This window comes from Schistocerca piceifrons, chromosome 2 (genome assembly GCF_021461385.2).
Source record: "Schistocerca piceifrons isolate TAMUIC-IGC-003096 chromosome 2, iqSchPice1.1, whole genome shotgun sequence".
NCBI classification, from domain to species: domain Eukaryota; kingdom Metazoa; phylum Arthropoda; class Insecta; order Orthoptera; family Acrididae; genus Schistocerca; species Schistocerca piceifrons.
In genome coordinates this window covers 711246795-711267182 of record NC_060139.1, presented here as the reverse complement: position 1 = coordinate 711267182, position 20388 = coordinate 711246795, and the positions used below count along the sequence as shown (strand labels likewise).

At 41.3% G+C, this 20388-nt stretch overlaps 1 protein-coding gene across 1 annotated transcript in view; it reads right to left on the bottom strand.

The window, feature by feature from the left end:
• The window catches only part of LOC124775782 (esterase FE4-like), a 139492-nt gene that overhangs the window by 11853 nt on the left and 107251 nt on the right, over positions 1–20388 (bottom strand). Inside the window, exons 7-8 of the mRNA XM_047250612.1 lie at positions 13033–13214; positions 8268–8397 (exon numbers count right to left, since the gene is read on the bottom strand). Of these exons, the coding sequence (XP_047106568.1) occupies positions 8268–8397; positions 13033–13214 (312 nt within the window). The remainder of the gene's footprint in view (positions 1–8267; positions 8398–13032; positions 13215–20388) is intronic.

Genomic DNA, 20388 nt, shown 5'->3' with positions numbered 1-20388 from the left:
CAAAATCTTCGTACTCTGGGATAAACGTAGGGTGCAGTACCATCGTGGAGGAACCACATGTTATGACGTACGGCTAACAGAATATCTTCTAATAAACTTAATAGCAATGATTCCTCTACGAAGGCTCGGTAATGGTTACCAGTAAATCGTGCGGGTAAAGCGTAAGACCTAACACTGTAAGCATCGATTATACCCGCCCATACATTTACGAAAAAGCGGCGCTGAAAATGTGTTGCTGCTGCTTCTCGCGGATTGTATACATTCCACGTGTGCATGTTATGGAAATTGGTAATTTCGTCGCGAGTGACACACGCTTCATCTGTGGCAAGCATTTTGTTTACAAAATCATGCTGCACACTTTGTAATAAAAACCACTCTGAGAATTCCCGTCGCGGACGGAAATCTTGCTTTTACAGCGCTTGTTTGAGTTGAATGTGGTAAGGCTGCAATCGCTCCTCTTGCGATGTGCGATGAGCGACAGTGTGCGATACATCCTCTTGGTGGTCGGTGCTTCTAGTACTCTGAGTAAGATCTTCGTGGATGCGGTCCAGAATTTGTTCCATCGTACACTATGTGATCAAAAGTATCCGGACATCCTCAAAAACATCCGTTTTTCATATAAGGTGCAGTGTGCTGCCACCTACTGCCAGTTACCCCATATCAGCGAACTCAGCAGTCATTAGACATCGTGAAAGAGCGGAATGGGCCGCTCTGCGGAAGTCACGGACCTCGAACGTGGTCAGGTGATTGGGTGTCACTTGTGTCATATGTCTGTACGCGAGATTTCCACACTAGTAAAATCCCTAGGTCCACTGATTCCCATGTGACTGTGAAATGGAAACGTGAAGGGCCACGTACAGCACGAAAGCCTACAGGCTGACCTCTTCTGACGGCGACCGCCGACAGTTGAAGAGAGTCGTAGTGTGTAATAGGCACACACCTATCCAGATCATCACACAGAAATTCCAATCTGCATCAGGATCCACTTCGAGTACTATGACACTTAGGCGGGAGGTGAGAAAGCTTGTATTTCATGGTCGAGCGGCTGCTCATAAGCCACACGTCACGCCGATAGATGTCAAACAACGCCTCGCTTAGTGTAAGGAGCATAAACATCGGACAATTGAACAGTGGGAAAACGTTGTGTGGAGTGAAGAATGACGGTACACAATGAGGCGACCAGAAGGCAGGGTGTGAGTACGGCGAATTCTGGGTGAACGTCATCCGCCTGCGTGTGTAGTTCCAACAGTCAAATTCGGAGGCGGTGGTGTTACGGTGTAGTCTTGTTTTTCATGGAGGGTGCTTGCACTCCTTGTTGTTTTGCGTGGCACTATCACAGCACAGGCCTACATCGATGTTTTAAGCACCTTCTTGCTTCCCACTGTTGAAGAGCAATTCGGGGATGGGGACTGCACTTTTCAACACGATCGAGCACTTGTTCATAATGCACGGCCTGTGGCGGAGTGGTTGCACGACAATAACATCTGAGGTCATCGGTCCCCTAGACTTAGAACTACTTAAAGCTAACTAACCTAAGTACAACACACACATCCATGACCGAGGCAGGATTCGAACCTGCGACCGTAGCAGCAGAGCGGTTCCGGACTGAAGCACCTAGAAGCGCTCGGCCACAGCAGCCTGCCGATGTCAATCAATGAAGCTAAACATGAAGAAGATCTTGCAGTATGTTCCTGAAGAATATTAGTAATTTTACCTTGAAATTTTGGAGAATCATTGATAATATGAAGTAACTGGTCCCAGTCTTCCATTTGGATTGCCAAGAAAGTTATAAGATTATTTTTGTTGCGTAATTTAAAAAAAATATACGCCTGAAATTAATGTTAATGTTAAAGGCAATATATTACTACTGTCATACATTTGTGGAAGTTTGCTGTATCTCACAGTTTTTATAGTTTCATAGCTTTGTAAGTAAAATTATTATTAACCTGATTACAACAACAGGTTTCAGTGATAAATTTTCACAATCATTTGAGCCAATTTTAGAAAAAAAACTGAACTCCCTTTACTTTGCTCGCTGTTTTTGCCAGGTCTACTATAGGAGCTGGAGTTTATATAGTATGTTAAATTATCCACGTAACTATACTTTTTAACCTCCCCCACCCCCATTAACCATGGACCTTGCCGTTGGTGGGGAGGTTCGCGTGCCTCAGCGATACAGATAGCCGTGCCGTAAGTCCAACCACAACGGAGGGGTATCTGTTGAGAGGCCAGGCAAACGTGTGGTTCCTGAAGAGGGGCAGCATCCTTTTCAGTAGTTGCAGGGGCAACAGTCTGGATGATTGAGTGATCTGGCCTTGTAACACTAACAAAAATGGACTCGCTGTGCTGGTTCTGCGAACGGCTGAAAGCAAGGCGAAACTACAGCCGTAATTTTTCCCGAGGGCATGCAGCTTTACTGTATGGATAAATGATGATGGCGTCCTCTTGGGTAAAATACTGCGGAGGTAAAATAGTCCCCTATTCGGATCTCCGGGCGGTGGCTACTCAAGAGGACGTTGTTATTAGGAGAAAGAAAACTGGCGTTCTACGGATCGGAGCGTGGAATGTCAGATCCCTTAATCGGGCAGGTAGGTTAGAAAATTTAAAAAGGGAAATGGATAGGTTAAAGTTAGATATAGTGGGAATTAGTGAAGTTCGGTGGCAGGAGGAACAAGACTTTTGGTCGGGCGAATACAGGGTTATAAATACAAAATCAAATAGGGGTAATGCAGGAGTAGGTTTAATAATGAATTAAAAAAATAGGAGTGCGGGTAAGCTACTACAAGCAGCATAGTGAACGCATTATAGTGGCCAAGATAGACACGAAGCCCACGCCTACTACAGTAGTACAAGTTTATATGCCAACTAGCTCTGCAGATGATGAAGAAATTGATGAAATGTATGATGAGGTAAAAGAAATTATTCAGGTAGTGAAGGGAGACGAAAATTTAATAGTCATGGCTGACAGGAATTCGGCAATAGGTAAAGGGAGAGAAGGAAACGTAGTAGGTGAATATGGATTGGGGTTAAGAAATGAAAGAGGAAGCCGCCTGGTAGAATTATGCACAGAGCACAACTTAATCATAGATAATACTTGGTTCAAGAATCATAAAAGAAGGTTGTATACATGGAAAAATCCCAGAGATACTAAATGGTTAGGTTAGTGTTGTTTTAACGTCCCGTCGACAACGAGGTCATTAGAGACGGAGCGCAAGCTCGGGTTAGTGAAGGATGGGGAAGGAAATCGGCCGTGCCCTTTCAAAGGAACCATCCCGGCATTTGCCTGAAACGATTTAGGGAAATCACGGAAAACCTAAATCAGGATGGCTGGAGACGGGATTGAACCGTCGTCCTCCCGAATGCGAGTCCAGTGTGCTAACCACTGCGCAACCTCGCTCGGTACTAAAAGGTATCAGATAGATTATATAATGGTAAGACAGAGATTTAGGAACCAGGTTTTAAATTCTAAGACATTTCCAGGGGCAGATGTGGACTCTGACCACAATCTATTGGTTATGAATTGTAGATTAAATCTGAAGAAACTGCAAAAAGGTCACAATTTAAGGAGATGGGACCTGGGTAAACTGAAAGAACCAGAGGTTGTACGGAGTTTCAGGTAGAGCATAAGAGAACAATTGACAGAAATGGGGAAAAAATACAGTAGAAGAAGAATGTGTAGCTTTGAGGGATGAAGTTGTGAAGGCAGCAGAGGATCAAGTAGGTAAAAGACGAGGGCTATTAGAAATCCTTGCGTAACAGAAGAAATATTGAATTTAATTGTTGAAAGGAGAAAATATAAAAATGCCGAAAATGAAGCAGGCAAAAAGGAATACAAACGTCTAAAAATGAGAACGACAGGAATGGCAAAATGGCTAAGCAGGGATGGCTAGAGGACAAATGTAAGGTTGTAGAGGCTTATCTCACTAGGGGTAAGATAGATACTTCCTACAGGAAAATTAAAGAGACCTTTGGAGAAATGAGAACCACTTGTATGAGTATCAAGAGCTCTGATGGAAACCCAGTTCTAAGCAAAGAAGGGAAAGCAGAAAGGTGGAAGGAGTATATAGAGGGTCTATACAAGGGCGATGTACTTGAGGACAATATTATTGAAATGGAACAGAATGTAGATGAAGACGAAATGGGAGATATGATACTGCGTGAAGAGTTTGACAAAGCACTGAAAGATCTGAGTCGAAACAAGGCCCCGGGAGTAGACAACATTCAGTTAGAACTACTGACGGCCTTGGGAGAGCCAGTCCTGACAAAACTCTACCATCTGGTGAGCAAGATGTATGAGACAGGTGAAATACCCTCAAACTTGAAGAAGAATATAATAATTCCAATCCCAAAGAAAGCAGGTATTGACAGATGTGAAAATTACCGAACTATCAGTTTAATAAGTCACAGCTGCAAAATGCTAACGCGAATTCTTTACAGACGAACGGAAAAGCTAGTAGATGTAGAAGCCAACCTCGGGGAAGATCAGTTTGGATTCCGTAGAAGTATTGGAACACGTGAGGCAATACTGACCCTACGAGTTATCATAGAAGCTAGATTAAGGAAAGGCAAACCTACATATCTAGCATTTGTAGACTTAGAGAAAACTTTTGACAATGTTGACTGGAATACTCTCTTTCAAATTCTGAAGGTGGCAGGGGTAAAATACAGGGAGCGAAAGGCTATTTACAATTTGTACAGAAACCAGATGGCAGTTATAAGAGTCGATGGGCATGAAAGGGAAGCAGTGGTTGGGAAGGGAGTGAGACAGGGTTGTAGCTTATCCCCGATGTTATTAAATCTGTATACTGAGCAAGCAGTGAAGCAAACAAAAGAAAAATTCGGAGTAGGTATTAAAATCCATGGAAAAGAAATAAAAACTTTGAGGTTCGCCGATGACATTGTAATTCTGTCAGAGACAGCAAAGGACTTGGAAGAGCAGTTCAGCGGAATGGATAGTGTCTTGAAAGGAGGATATAAGATGAACATCAACAAAAGCAAAACGAGGATAATGGAATGTAGTCGAATTAAGTCTGGTGATGCTGAGGGAATTAGATTAGGAAATGAGACACTTAAAGCAGTAAATGAGTTTCTCTGTTTGGGGAGCAAAATAACTGATGATGGTCGAAGTAGAGAAGATATAAAATGTAGACTGACAATGGCAAGGAAAACGTTTCTAAAGAAGAGATATTTGTTAACATCAGGTATAGATTTAGAGTGAGGAAGTCGTCTCTGAAAGTATTTGTATGGAGCGTAGCTATGTATGGAAGTGAAACATGGACGATAAATAGTTTGGAGAAGAAGAGAATAGAAGCTTTCGAAATGTGGTGCTACAGAAGAATGCTGAAGATTAAATGGGTAGATCACATAACTAATGAGGAGGTAATGAATAGAATTGGCGAGGAGAGGAGTTTGTGGCACAACTTGACTAGAAGTAGGACATGCACTGAGGCATTAAAGGATCGCCAATTTAGTATTGGAGGGCAGCGTGGAGGGTAAAAATCGTAGAGAGAGACCAAGAAATGAATAGACTAAGCAGATTCAGAAGGATGTGGGCTGCAGTACGTAATGGGAGATGAAGAAGCTTGCACAGGATAGAGTAGCATGGAGAGGTGCATCAAACCAGTCTCATGACTGAAGACCACAACAACATACTTTTTAAAAAGGACTTAGCAACTTTTGATGTGTGTTCAATTTTATTTTGAAAATAGTTTTTATGTTCCTGAAAAACGTGCGTTTATGGAGTTATGCTATCTCTAAAATGACCGATTCAGCAGGCCACGCTGCTTCCCCTGCTGGATGACGCGCCTTTGGTGTGTGGACGCTAACGATGCTCTTACATGATGGTGCTCCAGATCTCTGCTTTCTTGGGCTTGGAGGTAACAGGCTAGTACAGACAAGACATGCCACGGAGTGATGTGTTCCTCTACGTCTACAACTACATCTGCATACACATTCGACAAGCCACCGTACGGTGCACGGTAGAGGGTACCAAGTACCACTACTTGTCACTTCTTTTCTCGTTCGAGATCTAAGTAGAGCGAGGCAAAAACGACTGTCCATAAGCCCCCAAACGAGCCCTAATTTCTCTTATCTTATCATTGTGACCCATACGCCAAATGTACGTTGGCGGCAGCAGAATCGTACTGCAATCTACTTCATACGCCGGTTCTCTAAATTTTCTCTGTAGTGTTTCGCACAAGGAACGCAGTCTTTCCTTTAGGGATTCCAATTTGAGTTTAAAACTCATACCTGTAATGCTCGGGTGTTGACGAAACCTACCGGTAACAAATCTAGGAGACGACCACTGAATTTATTAGAGGTCTTCCTTTAATCCCAAACACTCGAACAGTACTCAGGAATTGGTCACACTAATACTATGTACGTAGTTTCCTTTAGAGATAAATCAAACTTTCCGAAAATTATCTCAATAAAACCGAAGCCGAGCATTCGGCTTTCCCACTGCCATCTTTACGTGCTCGTTCCATTTCATATCGCTTTGCAACGTTATTCCTAGGTACTACGCATTTAATCTACGTTTCTGTGTCAAGCAGCACACAGACCTACGCAGCTGCGTTAGCTTACACGTTTCTACATTTAGAACGAGCTTCCATTCACCCCACCAACCATAAATTTTGTCTAAGCTACCTTGTATCCTCCTACAGTCATTGAACGACACCTTACCTCTAAGAGCGATCCCATCACATTTCCCTGAGACACTTCTGACGATACCCTTGTCTCTGATGAGCACTCGACGTCGAGGACAATGTACTACGCTCTATTACTTGAAAAATCTTCTAGCTACACACATATCTGGAAACCCGTTCAGTACGCTCGTACCTTCGGTAAAGGTCTACAGTGGGGCACTGTGTCAGACGCTTTCCGGAAGTATAGCAATATGGAATCTGCGTGTTGCCCTTCATCCATGATTCGCAGGATATCGTGCGAGAAAAGGGCAAGCTGAGTTTTTCACGTGTTGGTTTGTAGATGGAAGCTTTCCGTCTCAAGAAAATGCATTACAGTTGAAATTACAATACGTTCAGGAATTCTGCAGCATACCGATGTTAAGGATATTGATATGTAATTCTGCGGGTCAGTTCTTGTACCACTTTTATCTACAGGAGTCAGCTGCTGTTTCTTTCCAGTCGCCTGGGACTTTGCTCCCAGTCGTTGAAACCTACACTGTCAACGATCTTTTACATCCACCGATCCCTGGAACGCATTTCTAGCGACATGTCCATATGAACATTTTCTTTCCTTATTTTCTCAGTGATCTTTTTCTGCATTTGTTTCGATTTATCAAAATCACCATTTATTTAATATGTACCGGAAGCCTGTAATTGTGTGAAAAATTTGGAGGGATGAGACGTCAGTCACACGTTTCATTAAAACTGTTCAGCAAAGTCGTTGAACCTTTCGAGAAAATCAGTGCCTGAAATCACATTAAATAATCACACACTTGTTAATTTCGAGAAATACACAATGCATTGGCTGTAGACTTGTTTAGTCCACACAAAACGTCTTTATCAGCTCATATGATAGTTTCGCTCTCTTTCTCTCTAATCTGGGTCTTTCAATGAAACCACACAGGTTACTTCTTTTTAAATGCCACTTTAACAAGAAAAAATTGTTTATTATTTTATTAAAATCTCTCATAATTAGAGATTGGAAAGAACGACGTGTATTTGCTTTCACAAGATCGCATTCAATACTAATTATTACTGATGACCTTTTTCAACAGTTAAGACTGTCATCTTGCGATCCTCAAAAAACTTGCTGTTATATGTCCTGTTCCGTTATGACTGTATCACACATGTCATTTTAAGTTTATAGTGGATAGTATGTAGCACAAAGGTTTGTTAAAAATAAAAAAGTTTGTTACAAATAAAATAGTATCAAGTAAGTTTTTGAAGGTCAGAAGACGACCGGCTTAACTGTTGAAATCGGTCATCAGGAATAAATGGTATTAAATGCGATCTTGGTTATTAAAAGTATCCTCAAAGTTAATATTTTCTGTCCTCTTCTCCCCTTACGCCTTTACTTCCCATAGTTCAAATCTTTGTATGTAGAGGATCTAAGATTGAGTTTAAACAGAGCGTTACACGTTACTTCTTTCACATTTAATCGTATTCTGAACATTTCTGTAGTCCATTTGACATATTAAATTGTTGTTGGACAAGTTTCGAGATTTTATGCTTCTTCTCTTAAACAGAAATGCATCATAAACAAACATTCGCGAAGTTTATTTACTGTAAGAAGTATTTTCATACCTTCAGGATATTGGTTGATAACTCCGTCGTTGTAAGTATATTCGTAGTAGTATACCGGCTCTGAAGAATATCTGGCCATACTTCTTACGACAGCGTCAACTCCCTCCACGAAAAACAGATGAGAATCAAACTGAAAATTATAATTAAAAATAAGAAAATGTTAAAACTGGTTCCAGTCCAAATACGAGTTCCTTGACACAAGAATTAAATAAAATAATAAACACTTTATCCATAATGATATTACGTATAATAATAAATAGAAAAACAAGTGCTACGAAAATAATCGTCCGTGAGTTGTAAATTTAACACTGTAATCTTCAACAGCATCTATACAAAATGAGTCGAATATCTAAACTGTGCAATACTGGAAAATGTTTCTACAGCTTTTTTTTGATTGTGCAATACCTGAAAAGCATATTTTTCTGTTATATCTTTACATATAACGTCATAGTATGTATAGCTAGATATTTGGTGCTGTTTCCGTTTTATAGTAGGTATTCAGCTCACAAAAAATTCCGATTCAATTTTGAAACAAATTTAAAACGTTTATTGTTATGGGAACCATCTGATTTGGACAGATTTGCTTTAATAGGTTTATTTTCAGTGCTGTTCAGCCGCGTTACATATTGTGTGAACATGAATGACAGACAAATCATACCGTTTTTAACCAGACTGAAGAACTCATTTCTCATCGCTAGTTGTCGTGAATAACATCTGCGTACGCGATATGGAGAACCCCTAGAATTCGTGGTGCCCTCGGTGTACAGAACAGTTTAATGATGTTGATGCCGCAGCCGGCGGTTATTCAACAAGAAGTGAGTGTCTATGATGTAACTAAAACATGGCTTAGCTAACCTGTAAGATGGGCGTCAGAAAACCTCTGAAACAACAGTGAGACACCTTAGCATTATGGTTCATCGCTACTGCTATTAATTTCAGTCAACTTTTGATATTACAAGAGATAATAGAGAATACCTATAAGAGGCACATGTTCCATTAACACGAAATTTAATAATTACTTATCTGCAATATCACAATTTATACACCAAATGTCAGTTTTGGGAGTTGCCATTGCTCCTGTAAGTAAGAACACCAGGAATATCAAGCAGTATCGGAAATTTTACTCTTGTTTTAATTATGTCAGTTTACTGCACTTTTATGCGTATAACTGATGCCAAATTTCGATATTTTGAACTATTACCTGTGAGCTATTTCACTAGATGTGCGTTATTGTGTATCCAGCACCTAGACCTTTAGCTAAATTTGGTTTGTATCTCTTCTCTATGGCTTGTGTTGTATTGTATGTTAACCGGTGACCTAGAAAAGACGGAGAGGCTCCGTCCCCGCCGCAGCCGCAGTGGTCCACAACTCCACGACGACTACCGCCGTCCACTTCACCCCTCCGCCGCCCCACACCGAACCCAGGGTTATTGCACGGTTCGGCCCCCGGAGGACCCCCCAGGGAACCTCTCACACCAGACGAGTGTAGCCCCTATGTTTGCGTGGTAGAGTAATGGTGGTGTACGCGTACGCGGAGAACTTGTTTGCGCAGCAATCGCTGACATAGTGAAACTGAGGCGGAATAAGGGGAACCAGCCCGCATTCGCCGAGGCAGATGGAAAACCGCCAAAGACCATCCACAGATTGGCCGGTTCACCGGACCTCGACACAAATCCGCTGGGCGGATTCGTGCCGGGAACCAGGCGCTCCTTCCCGCCCGGAAAGCCGTGGGTTAGGCCGCACAGCCAACCGGGCGGGCTCCTCTACGGCTTACATCTTGTCTACTTGGCCTTGAATATGTTGTCACTCAAATTGTGATTTTACCCATACAGTGAGGTGACACCTCATTCTGAGCATACGTAAGTTTAAAGCTATTTGCGCTTGCTTATAACATCAAATAATGTTAGGTTATCCATCCATTTACTCTTGTAATTATAACCAGTTATCTCGCTGATTATAATTGGTACCTAGGCTCCGAGTTATAGTATTACTCGCTTTATTATACAAGAGTATGGTTTTTTATCATTGGCACTGTACATACTTTCCTACATCGCAAATATTTATTGGTTTCACTTATGACAATTTTATTTCCTTCTTTTTAATATTTTACCGTTGGTTATTACTCAACGAAAAGCCTATATGGCTACTACAGATTGTGGAAATGAAGCACAGTTCCTTACAATTTAAATGACGTAAATCTAGTTGAATGTTCGTTACGCTGCCACTTTGTATATTACTACAGAGGTACGTATTTCTAAAATTTAGTTGTCTAGCGACGTCATCTCACACTGCTTTCGCCTAGCAATAACGGAGCGTGTGTGGGTAGTTCTCTGACAGCCGTCATGCAGCTACTTCCTTGTTACTGTAGCATTAGCAGTGACAGACATGGCTAGCGACAGATTTCATGTAACCATGACAACTTACTTTAGGTGAGATCACAGCTATAAACAACTAACCAAGTGTACTTTGCACTTTATTTTGTCACGATCTACATACATATTTTTGGTTTGCACATGACAATAAGGGCGATGCATCTGAACAGGTTATGACGATGTATAATGCCTGGTGGCTGCTGTACAAGGAATCAAGTAATAAAGGTTTTACCGGTATGTATCATACTAGATAAGTTCAAATACACAATGTATTACGCTATTGTTCATTTTTGTCACGTAATTTTTTTGTATTTTAGATGTGAAGATGGCTCGTCGATGTGTTATCAAACAAAGGAATTTTAGCGATCTTGACCAAGAATTTAATATTCACATATTTTAACACAACAGGCCGCACATCTTCCTATATGTCGGTGTCAATAACAACGTAAATTTTTAATAATTCATTTCACTTGGGAAAACTAGGGATTGGCAAGCAGGAAAATAAACTTTTCGGAGGAGAGAAGGCAAGGTTTGTTAGGTTGCATCCCATTGGCAGCATTTCCTGTTTGGCCAACCGGTGTATTTGTGTCAGCTTCTCTGCGGAGAACTTGGGCGAGTATCATTTGTGAGGCAATTCTGCTTCGAGTTACGTTGAGACTTCTTGGTCTAACGTCTTCGGGCTGCTGCACGAGACTTAGACTTCGGCTTCTGAAGCCACTTAGGTCGCAGTCCCCCACCTCGTAACGCAGAAAAATGGTAAGTTCACGTCGCCTAAGAGAAGGAGGAATGGAAGTGACGAGACGATGGTAGGCCTTCTTTAGAAGTTTAAGGCACCTCGAGAGGAATAACATTGTGTTCGATAGCTCGCTTATGATTCAGATATTTAAGGATTCCTGCACGAGTTTTCCTTCACCCTCCAAAGATCGAGGCAATGATTATGTTCGAGACGGAATTGTGTGTTTGATTTATTTTGGTGAAGGGCGGGTTATTTACCATCTTCTTTCCCCTACAACCTTGCCGTGGACTTTGCGCTCGGTAGTTGTTTTTAATTGCTTTCATTGTAAGGATTGCTGTGTTCGAACTTTCTCTTGTTTCTGTTGGTTTAGAGAAGGTACTGTTTCATTTATAAATCATATCTTTGTTTCATTTTGCATTTTTATAACAATGAACTACGGCCAAAGCTAACCTGTTTTTGGTTTCAGTAGACAGATGAGCCCTATAACTATTTAATACTACTGATTTTGGCAAGGACCACACCCACAACTGAGCTGTCAGGGCTAATAATTTTCAAATCGTTTCCGTTGTGCACAGTTACTCACATCCCACTGGAGTCGGAGGGGCCGATTTGGATATTAGGAGAATTCATTCGATACAGATCAGAGGCCTTGTTTATATTTAGCCATAGCCCAGTGGTAGCTCTCAGTATTTTGATATACTGTAGATTGATTGGAATAGCGATTCTCACAAGTCATTAAAAGGCTGTGCGTAATGTCCGGCAGATTTTTAAGAGTATAACCTATTTTCTTCCACTTTCGAGTTGAAGAGCCACTTTGCACCGCAAGCAGTGGCAGTGGCAGCGGCTAGAATTGAACAGGAGTACTAAAGCGAGCTGAAGGACCACCTATGCCAGGAACTGAAAGATGAGCGTTGCAAGAGCGAATCACCTGCATACACACTGCCACCCCCAACCCACAACGCAGTATCCTGTGGTTGGCTAGGTACAAGCGTGAGCATCACGAAGGATTGGAGAATCGTACGAGCCAAATGAATGCCATTCCCTACTCTTTAATCAACTTTTTTTTTCTTACCGTATGCACACACTTTCCCAGCAGGCACCAGATGATTTACTTGTGTAAATGAACATGCCAGTGATTGGAATGTCATTACTTCCTGGTCGATTCTGTTTAATGGCATTCATATAATCAATATGTCGTTCATATAAACTACTGGTAATATCTGTGTGGCTACTGAAAATAGGCCGCGTGGGGTAGTTTCGCGGTCAAAGGCTTCTTGTCACGGTCTGCGCGTCTCCCTCCCTCGGGCACGTGTGTGTGTGTGTGTGTGTGTGTGTGTGTGTGTGTGTGTGTGTGTGCGTGTGTGTGTGTGTGTGTGTGTGTGTGTGTGTGTGTGTTTGTGTGTAGTGTCGTCCTTAGCGTAAGTTAGTTAGTTTAAGTTAGATTAAATAGTGTGTAAGCTCAAAGGACCGATGACCTCAGCAGTTTGGTCCCATAAGGCCTTACCACAAATTAACAGTTTACTAAAAATTGAACTTCACATAATTTAGATAGACTACATTGGTTTATCTATGAGTAATATTAAGCCATTGTTAGAGCCATGTCTTTACACAGACATTCCATAGATCAGGAGCTGAGCCAAGTACGCCTGCTGCTTACCAGAGCAGTGGTGTAGTTGTCCTGCAGCGTGATCTCGCTGTCGTTGTAGTAAAACAGTCTCACTGAATGAGCGCCACTGAGCTGCTCCTCTCTGGTCGGGAGTCTCAGATCACACCCAACAATTTCCTCGAAGTTTGCGTTCAGGTTACTGATGTCTTCTTCTGTGGCCAGCGATCCAGTACCTGCAATGACAGTCAAACGTGATTCTTTTAAGGTAGTAAAATTAACTGTTCATAAGTAAAAAAGAAAGCGAACGGCCTTTTCGCAGTGGTATCACTGGTTTCCGTCAGAATACCAAAGTTAAGCGCTGTCGGGCTTGGATAGCACTTGGATGGGGGAGCGTCCTCGCTGCCGAAAGCTGTTGGCAAGCGGGGTGCACTCAGCCCTTCTGTGGCAAATTGAGGAGCTACTTCACTGAGATGTAGCGGCTCCGGTCTCGTACACTGACAACAACCGGGAGAGTGCTGTGCTGACCACATGCCCCTCCCTATCCGCATCTAGTGACGCCTTTGGGTTGAGGATGACACGGCGGTCGGTACTTTTGGGCCTTCGAGGTCTGTTCGGAGAGAGTTTAATAAGAAAAAGCAGGAACAAAATCCAGAAGTAATTCTTGTTACAAAAAGTAAATATACGTTAGTAGTAGCAGATTGTCTGTTAATAACACCATTGTCTTGAGAAAAACATGAACTGCTGTATATGGCTTTGACATTAAATGTTTCTATCCTCAACTGCACAACGTTAAAGCCTCTTTCAAATTCTACAGCAGATATTAATCCAAATATGAGGTATCGAACGCATCTCAAAAGCGTGTAGGTATGGATCAGGGTGGAATCAGTGACTCTTCTGGAAATTTCATTCACTCCGCTGTGTTTTGTATCCAGGTTCATGACAGATTTAGCACCAGAGAGAATTGTTTTTTAGTGATTCAAGTTTAGTCTCGTGAGACATGCTGATATAACAACATGCATAGAGTTTGTAGTTGTTTCTCACTGTTGTAACCACCAAGACACTAACGTTTTGCTTCTCACCCGTTAGAAGTCTACTTTCAAATATAATTTAGGAACACTTTTAAAGATGGCTGAGAGCAGCAACCTTAAATAAATTTTAAACACATAAAGTGTACAGCCAATCGGTTGCTGCGTACGTCATATATTGATAATTTAAGAAAGTATTGAGTTTAGATTGTCGCTGAGTGATGGGAGGTGAGCGAAATGTGCGGGAAAAAATCTTTTCTATGATTAATGATTTATGGAAAATTTTCCACATACTGTCGACAAAGAAATTCCGAGGCGCCATTCAGATTCGAATTCCGAGGAATGCAGTAGATGTAAAACTGACGCACACGCAATGAAGGTGTGAGAATGGGAGCAAACAGCACAGGGTAAAAATCCCGCTGTTTCCCTGCCAAAACAATACAATTTTTATAACTGTATCAATCAGTTTTGGCTTAGACTGACGTGTCTATATTTTCATCAGGCTAGAGCTACTGCAGTTATTATTAACATTGATGTAAAGGTTGTTGACAAGTTATGACGAGGTAGGGTGCCTGAAGTCCGGTTTGAAGAATATATAATTTGGTGTTAATCCAGTAGTCCAGTTTTCTTTACAAAGCGAACTGAATTGAACATATTCTAATTCTATTTCCTTTAATTGAGTGCAGTGTGCGGTTTTTTTATTCATTGGTGCGTGAAATTCAAACAGTTGGTCATTCCTTCTTTTATGATTCATTCTTCTTCCGAGCTTGGCGACTCCCGGAAAAACGGACCATTATTAACAGTAGTGAGATGCGTATTCCAGATCCCAGTCATGAGTTTGTACTGATAAATTAATATTCACAGCGAATTTTTCAGGTAAACTATAAAAACATCAGAGCTCGGGAACAAATCCATTAAATCCATCTTTTTTCGAGAATGGAGCCACCACTGCATAAACCCAATGTTCTTACGAAGGAATAGAAAGGGGCATCGCAATAAACAGTCTTTTATTTGCTCTCAAATTTAGCTGTGTTAGCTGCCTTGCGTTTTGTATCATGGATAAGTGATAAAACATCATAGAAGCAGTCTCCTCAGTCCCTTACTAAGATTAAGTTAAATTAGTAAACGTTAGTATAGGTCATTTTTATTCTGGTATTGTAATTTTCGATGTTATCACTCTTTGTGGCCAGGAAAGGATAACTTGCAGCACATTCATCAGATAACGTATATAATCTTTTATGTCAGTACCACAACAGTCTCTGATCCCAAATGTTCGTTTACTCAGTTGCTGGTTTTAATCATTATGATCATATAGCAGGCTATCAACTATAACGTTACAAGTAGCATCCTAATGTACATAGTATGGGAAGTTAGTAAACATAACTGTTTTCACGAACTTAACAGAGTAAACAAATAAAATAAATAGCCGTAAATGGCATGGTCACATAGGGCAAAATCATGATAAAATGGTAAACATTCATGGCCCATAACGCCGGGTCACCGCTTGTGTACGGTGCTTACGACTGCAGAGCTGAGGGGGTGTAACCGCAAGATGTCGCTCGCCGAAGCAGTTTCCAATGGCGTGATACAATGTCACAAATATGCTCTTAGAAACTCTGCCCAAATCTAAATCGGACACATTAAAATGGACTTTAAGAAAGCTATATAGTTCTAACATTGGTCCAACGAGAAATATTAGCTTAAATTACAAAAGATATCTACAAATAAGTGTCTGTCACATACGCAGTACAATAAAGTTAATCGACTGTAGCATGTCAAAGAATGATAAACTCACAGGCACAGCGTACACCCAAGAACAACTCTAAGAAAGGGCCAAGTCATAATGCAAACGGACGGAATCAGAAATACAGTTAACAAATGCTATAAAGCGTAAACGAAGGTATAGTAATGATAGGTCATTTAAAATATAAAAGCTAGATCCTAGTAGCTACCTGTGACGTAAGCAGTGCACAATAAATCGAACTGAAAGCAGCAATCGAAACACGATCGAAAGAGTGTGGTCATAGCAGGCTCGCAGAGTCCAAGACAAGGAAACGTGGGTGGTACAGAGCCTGGAAGAGATGGCAAGAAAGGAAGGAGGACGGTTAAAGTTTAATGTCCCGTCGACAGTGAGGTCGTCAGAGATGTAGCCTACGCCCAGACTCTGATTACGAAAGGATGGGGAAGGAAATGGTTAGTACTCTTTCAAAAGAACCATCCTCTCATTAGCCTGAAGCAATGTAGAGAAATCACGGAAAACCTGAATATGGATGGCCGGGCGCGGACTTGAAACGTCGTCCTCGCGAATGCGAGTCCACTTTGCTAACCACTGGGCCATCTCGCGCCGTCTTGAGATGGCGTTAATATCATAGAAATGTGATTTGGTCGGTGAACTTGCTACAGTTATGTAAGTTAAATTTCAACTTGATCTTTGTACAGTTTTGTTTACACTGATGTATTGGGTGGTTATAGTTAAACTTTCCCTGTTTAACACGTCGTAACACAGAAATTAATTACCGTATGATTACCAAACTTGGTAGCATGATTTCCATACGTCACAGCGCCACAGGCCAGTTACAACTATGGCCACTAGGTGCCCCGCGATCAGTTCGTAGTCTCACACAGCTGACCAGTCGCAGTGCGCTTGTTGAAGTGTAAAAGTGAACTTGGACAAAAGGAGCAGGTCATTGTTAGTGAAGATCTATTATCAAAACAACAGTAATGCTGCAGCTGCACTTCGAGAATATCGCCGGATGAAAGGATTACGGAAGGGTCCTCTCCCTCCACCTGCCGTGCGGAGCATGATGAAGAAGTTCGAATCGACTGGAGAACTGGGTGTCGCTCTGAAAGAAGCCGACGACCGGATGCACCCTAGCTGGTTGATGAAATGGCAGATAACGCTGCGCGCAATTCTCGACCGTCAGGCAGTGTGCGTTCTGTATGTACAGAAGGTGCTTCGAACCATTCTCAAATGGTATCTGTACAGGATCCATATCGTACAGCAGCTTGATTTCGCTCTTCACTTTCTCGCAAAGACTGAAGTTGACGAGGGCTGTCCCTGGACCATCCTACTGACAGGCAAAGCTCATTTTCTCTGACGGGTTATGGGGAACGTGTCACCGGTGGCTTCACGGCTACGTTCATCATTGGCTCATTATTTCTTGAACCGGCTGGCGCTCGAGCACCAAAGACGTGCGTTGTCACTGGCCATCGTTACTGCGATATGCTTCACCAGCATGTGATACCTGTCCTACAAGAGAGAGACGCATTGAACTCAACAGTTTTCGTGAAGATGGGGGCCCCACCGCACATCGATCGTGAAGTTCATCTGCTTCTCGGAAACACATTTGGAAACGATCGGATTAGCAGCCGATCGTATCCAAAAGCTTGGCCAGCATGATCACCTGGTCTAACTACCTGTGGTTTATGGTTGTGGGGCTTCCTGAAGGCCAGGGTTTACCAGGGGAACATTCATACATGTACTGATCCGAAGCGCAGCATAACAAGATAAATAGCCACCATATCTACGGACATGCTTCGTTCTGCTACGTAGAATGTAATCCTGCGCTTTCAGACTTTTCTGGACACTGACGATCGCTGTATTGAGTCCCTTTTGTAGCGATAATGGTACCGGTATGTAATGGTACGATGTTACGTTGCAGTACATTGAAAGCTTTTCAATTGAATTCTGCATTATTTCTCTTTCCCATGTCCTTGACTTTATTGCTACCAAGTTTAGTACTCCTACGGTAATTAGTTTCCGTGTTATAACGTGTTAAATAGGAAAAGTTTAATTATAACTGTCCGGTACAATTTGGCGTATTGTATACCTGTGGATCAAAAGGAAAAAATTAATGCTACTTCGTCGTTAAATTATTCGTTTTGGATAGTTTACAGCTAACCAAAATATTGGTCCAGAGTTATTGACGGGGTGTAAGAAAGCTCATTCATTTTCAACGTTGTAGAAAATGCCTACTGAACTTAAGCGTAGACGTATTTGTCTTGAAGACGATGATATTTCAGGCGTCCGTAATAGTGTAATCACAGAATGGTGACGAAAAGCATCACATGGTGTCAGATGAAGTAAAGCAGTACCAGATACCTGCCGCCTTGAGCGCATCAGGAGAAAGAATGCCTTACACTGACAAGAAGAACTGTTAGAAAGTTTTCTATAAGATGGGTGCTCCGTTTGTTCACTGTTGACGAAACGCAAATGGAAAAATGCGTTTATTCTACCGCTTAGCAACAAATAATTGATTTTGTTCACCTACTTATAACGGCTGATGAGATATGGGTCGATCATTTCGCGTTGCAAACAAAATATTGATCGAAGTAGTGGGTGGAAAGCCGGAGACCGTTCACATACAAAGACGAACTCAATCCCTCCTGTCAGAATCATGGTGACTAGTTTCTAGGAATCCACCATCTTGTAAATTTGTAGAGTATTAAATCATAACTGGCGAATATTATACAAGCGTTCCGCCTTATGTGGACTAAAAAATAAATGAAAGGAATCTCAGACTGCTAAAGATGAAATCCTTTGGTAAGAACAGTGAGCTTGGTCACAAAGATTCTTTTTCAGTGGAAAACAGACATATCTGAAATGTAAACTGTTCAATTATCCACACTATTCACCAGTCTTAGGCTGTGTTTCTGTTTCACCTGTTCCCCCCTACAAATAAATTTGTGGCTGGAATATGTTTAAGGTCCACGGAAGGTTTTATTACTGTTAGCCAGAGTTATTTCTAGCACGTTGCATACCTTTCAGAGACACTATTTACAATTTGTAAAGGTTTCAATAACAACACTAATGCCATGTATTCTATATTATATATTATGAAAGTCGATGATATAGCCTACTGTCCATATGCTGCCCACATTATACACATTTTCTCCACCTCTCACAGTTCATCAGCTTAATTGGACTTTTATATAGGAAGGCAACAAACAACGCTAGGGCTGTAAAAAGTTTATTAAAACCACGACCGGTTTCACACCAGTATAGGCGCATCCTCAAGCGGTCTAATGAGGGATTGCAAAGGAAATATTTTTCCATTTTTTTTGCAAGGTTTCTTTTTACACTGGCTTAGTGGGTACTATTACATGGAGTAGAGTAGACCCTCACATTAGGTACTTACATAATCGTGTCTACAACATTTTTAACGCTTTTCTTCAAGCCTCACCCCGTCCTTTACGTCATCGATAAAACTAAGGCGCACTAGAAGCGTTTGTCAAATAGATAAAATTGGATGTCCTTAAAACAAAATAAGACGAGTATTAGGTGCGGTTAGAGTAAAATAAGCCATTCAAAGCGTGCGAAATTGTATATAAGCACCTCCACCTGATATTATGGTGTGTTTTTTATTGGTGCTCATGTACAATTTCGCACGCTTTTAAGAGCTTCTTTTACTCTCTCTCCGCCAAAACACTCAGTTTATTTTGTTTTAAGGACACAACATTTTATCTATTTGAGAAATGCTTCTTACTGATTTTAATTTTGTCAGTGATGTGGAGGACGGGGACAGGCTTCAAGAAAAGCGTTAAGCAATGTTGTAGACACAATTACGTAAATACCCAATCTGCGAGTTTATTCTACTTCATGTAACAGTATTTATTAAGCCTGTGTAAAAAGAAAAATCGTAAAAAAAAGACTTGCAAAATACTTCCAATTTAATCCCTGTTTAAATCACCTGAGGTTGCGCCTAAATTGGCGTGAAACCAGTCGTGGTTTTAATAAACTTTCTACAGCCAAATAACAGAGTTCGTTACCTTCACATAAAAATGCGGACATTTGGCTGTGGTTGCCCGCAATTCAAGATAATATGTAACTGGATGTGTGACATAATCTACGTGTGAACAGCGCACTCCCAGATCACAGCGTACTGCGCCACAGGAGAGATGGCTCATGACGTCATGAACCAGCCTACTTTTCCATAAGAGCACAGCGGTTAACATTTAACGTTCAAACTAAAAATTGCAATCATATTCTAATCAAACACACTGAGATCTGATACTTTTCTGCAGATGTTTTATAATGACGATAATACAATATATTTATAATGATAAAGGAGTAGTTATCCACAGGTGCAAACAGTTCAACTTAATTAAATTCGTCTAAATTAATATAAATTATTAATATTTTAAAAAACACGCTGCGTGTGTTGTTCCCCGCTGTGTGAGAGAGTTATAATCTGTCATTAATTAATAAACGCTGAAAACAATAAAAAATACTACTTAATTAGTTAGGTTGGTATCCGGTATTGAAAAGTAAGTACCAGGACAGCATATAGTAATCGGTAAGGTAGGGCCCCGAAAAGAATGGCTGCTAGGCGTTGGTGGTAAGCAGGGATACAGCCTTTCCCTCCTCACCCTTCAGCTACGC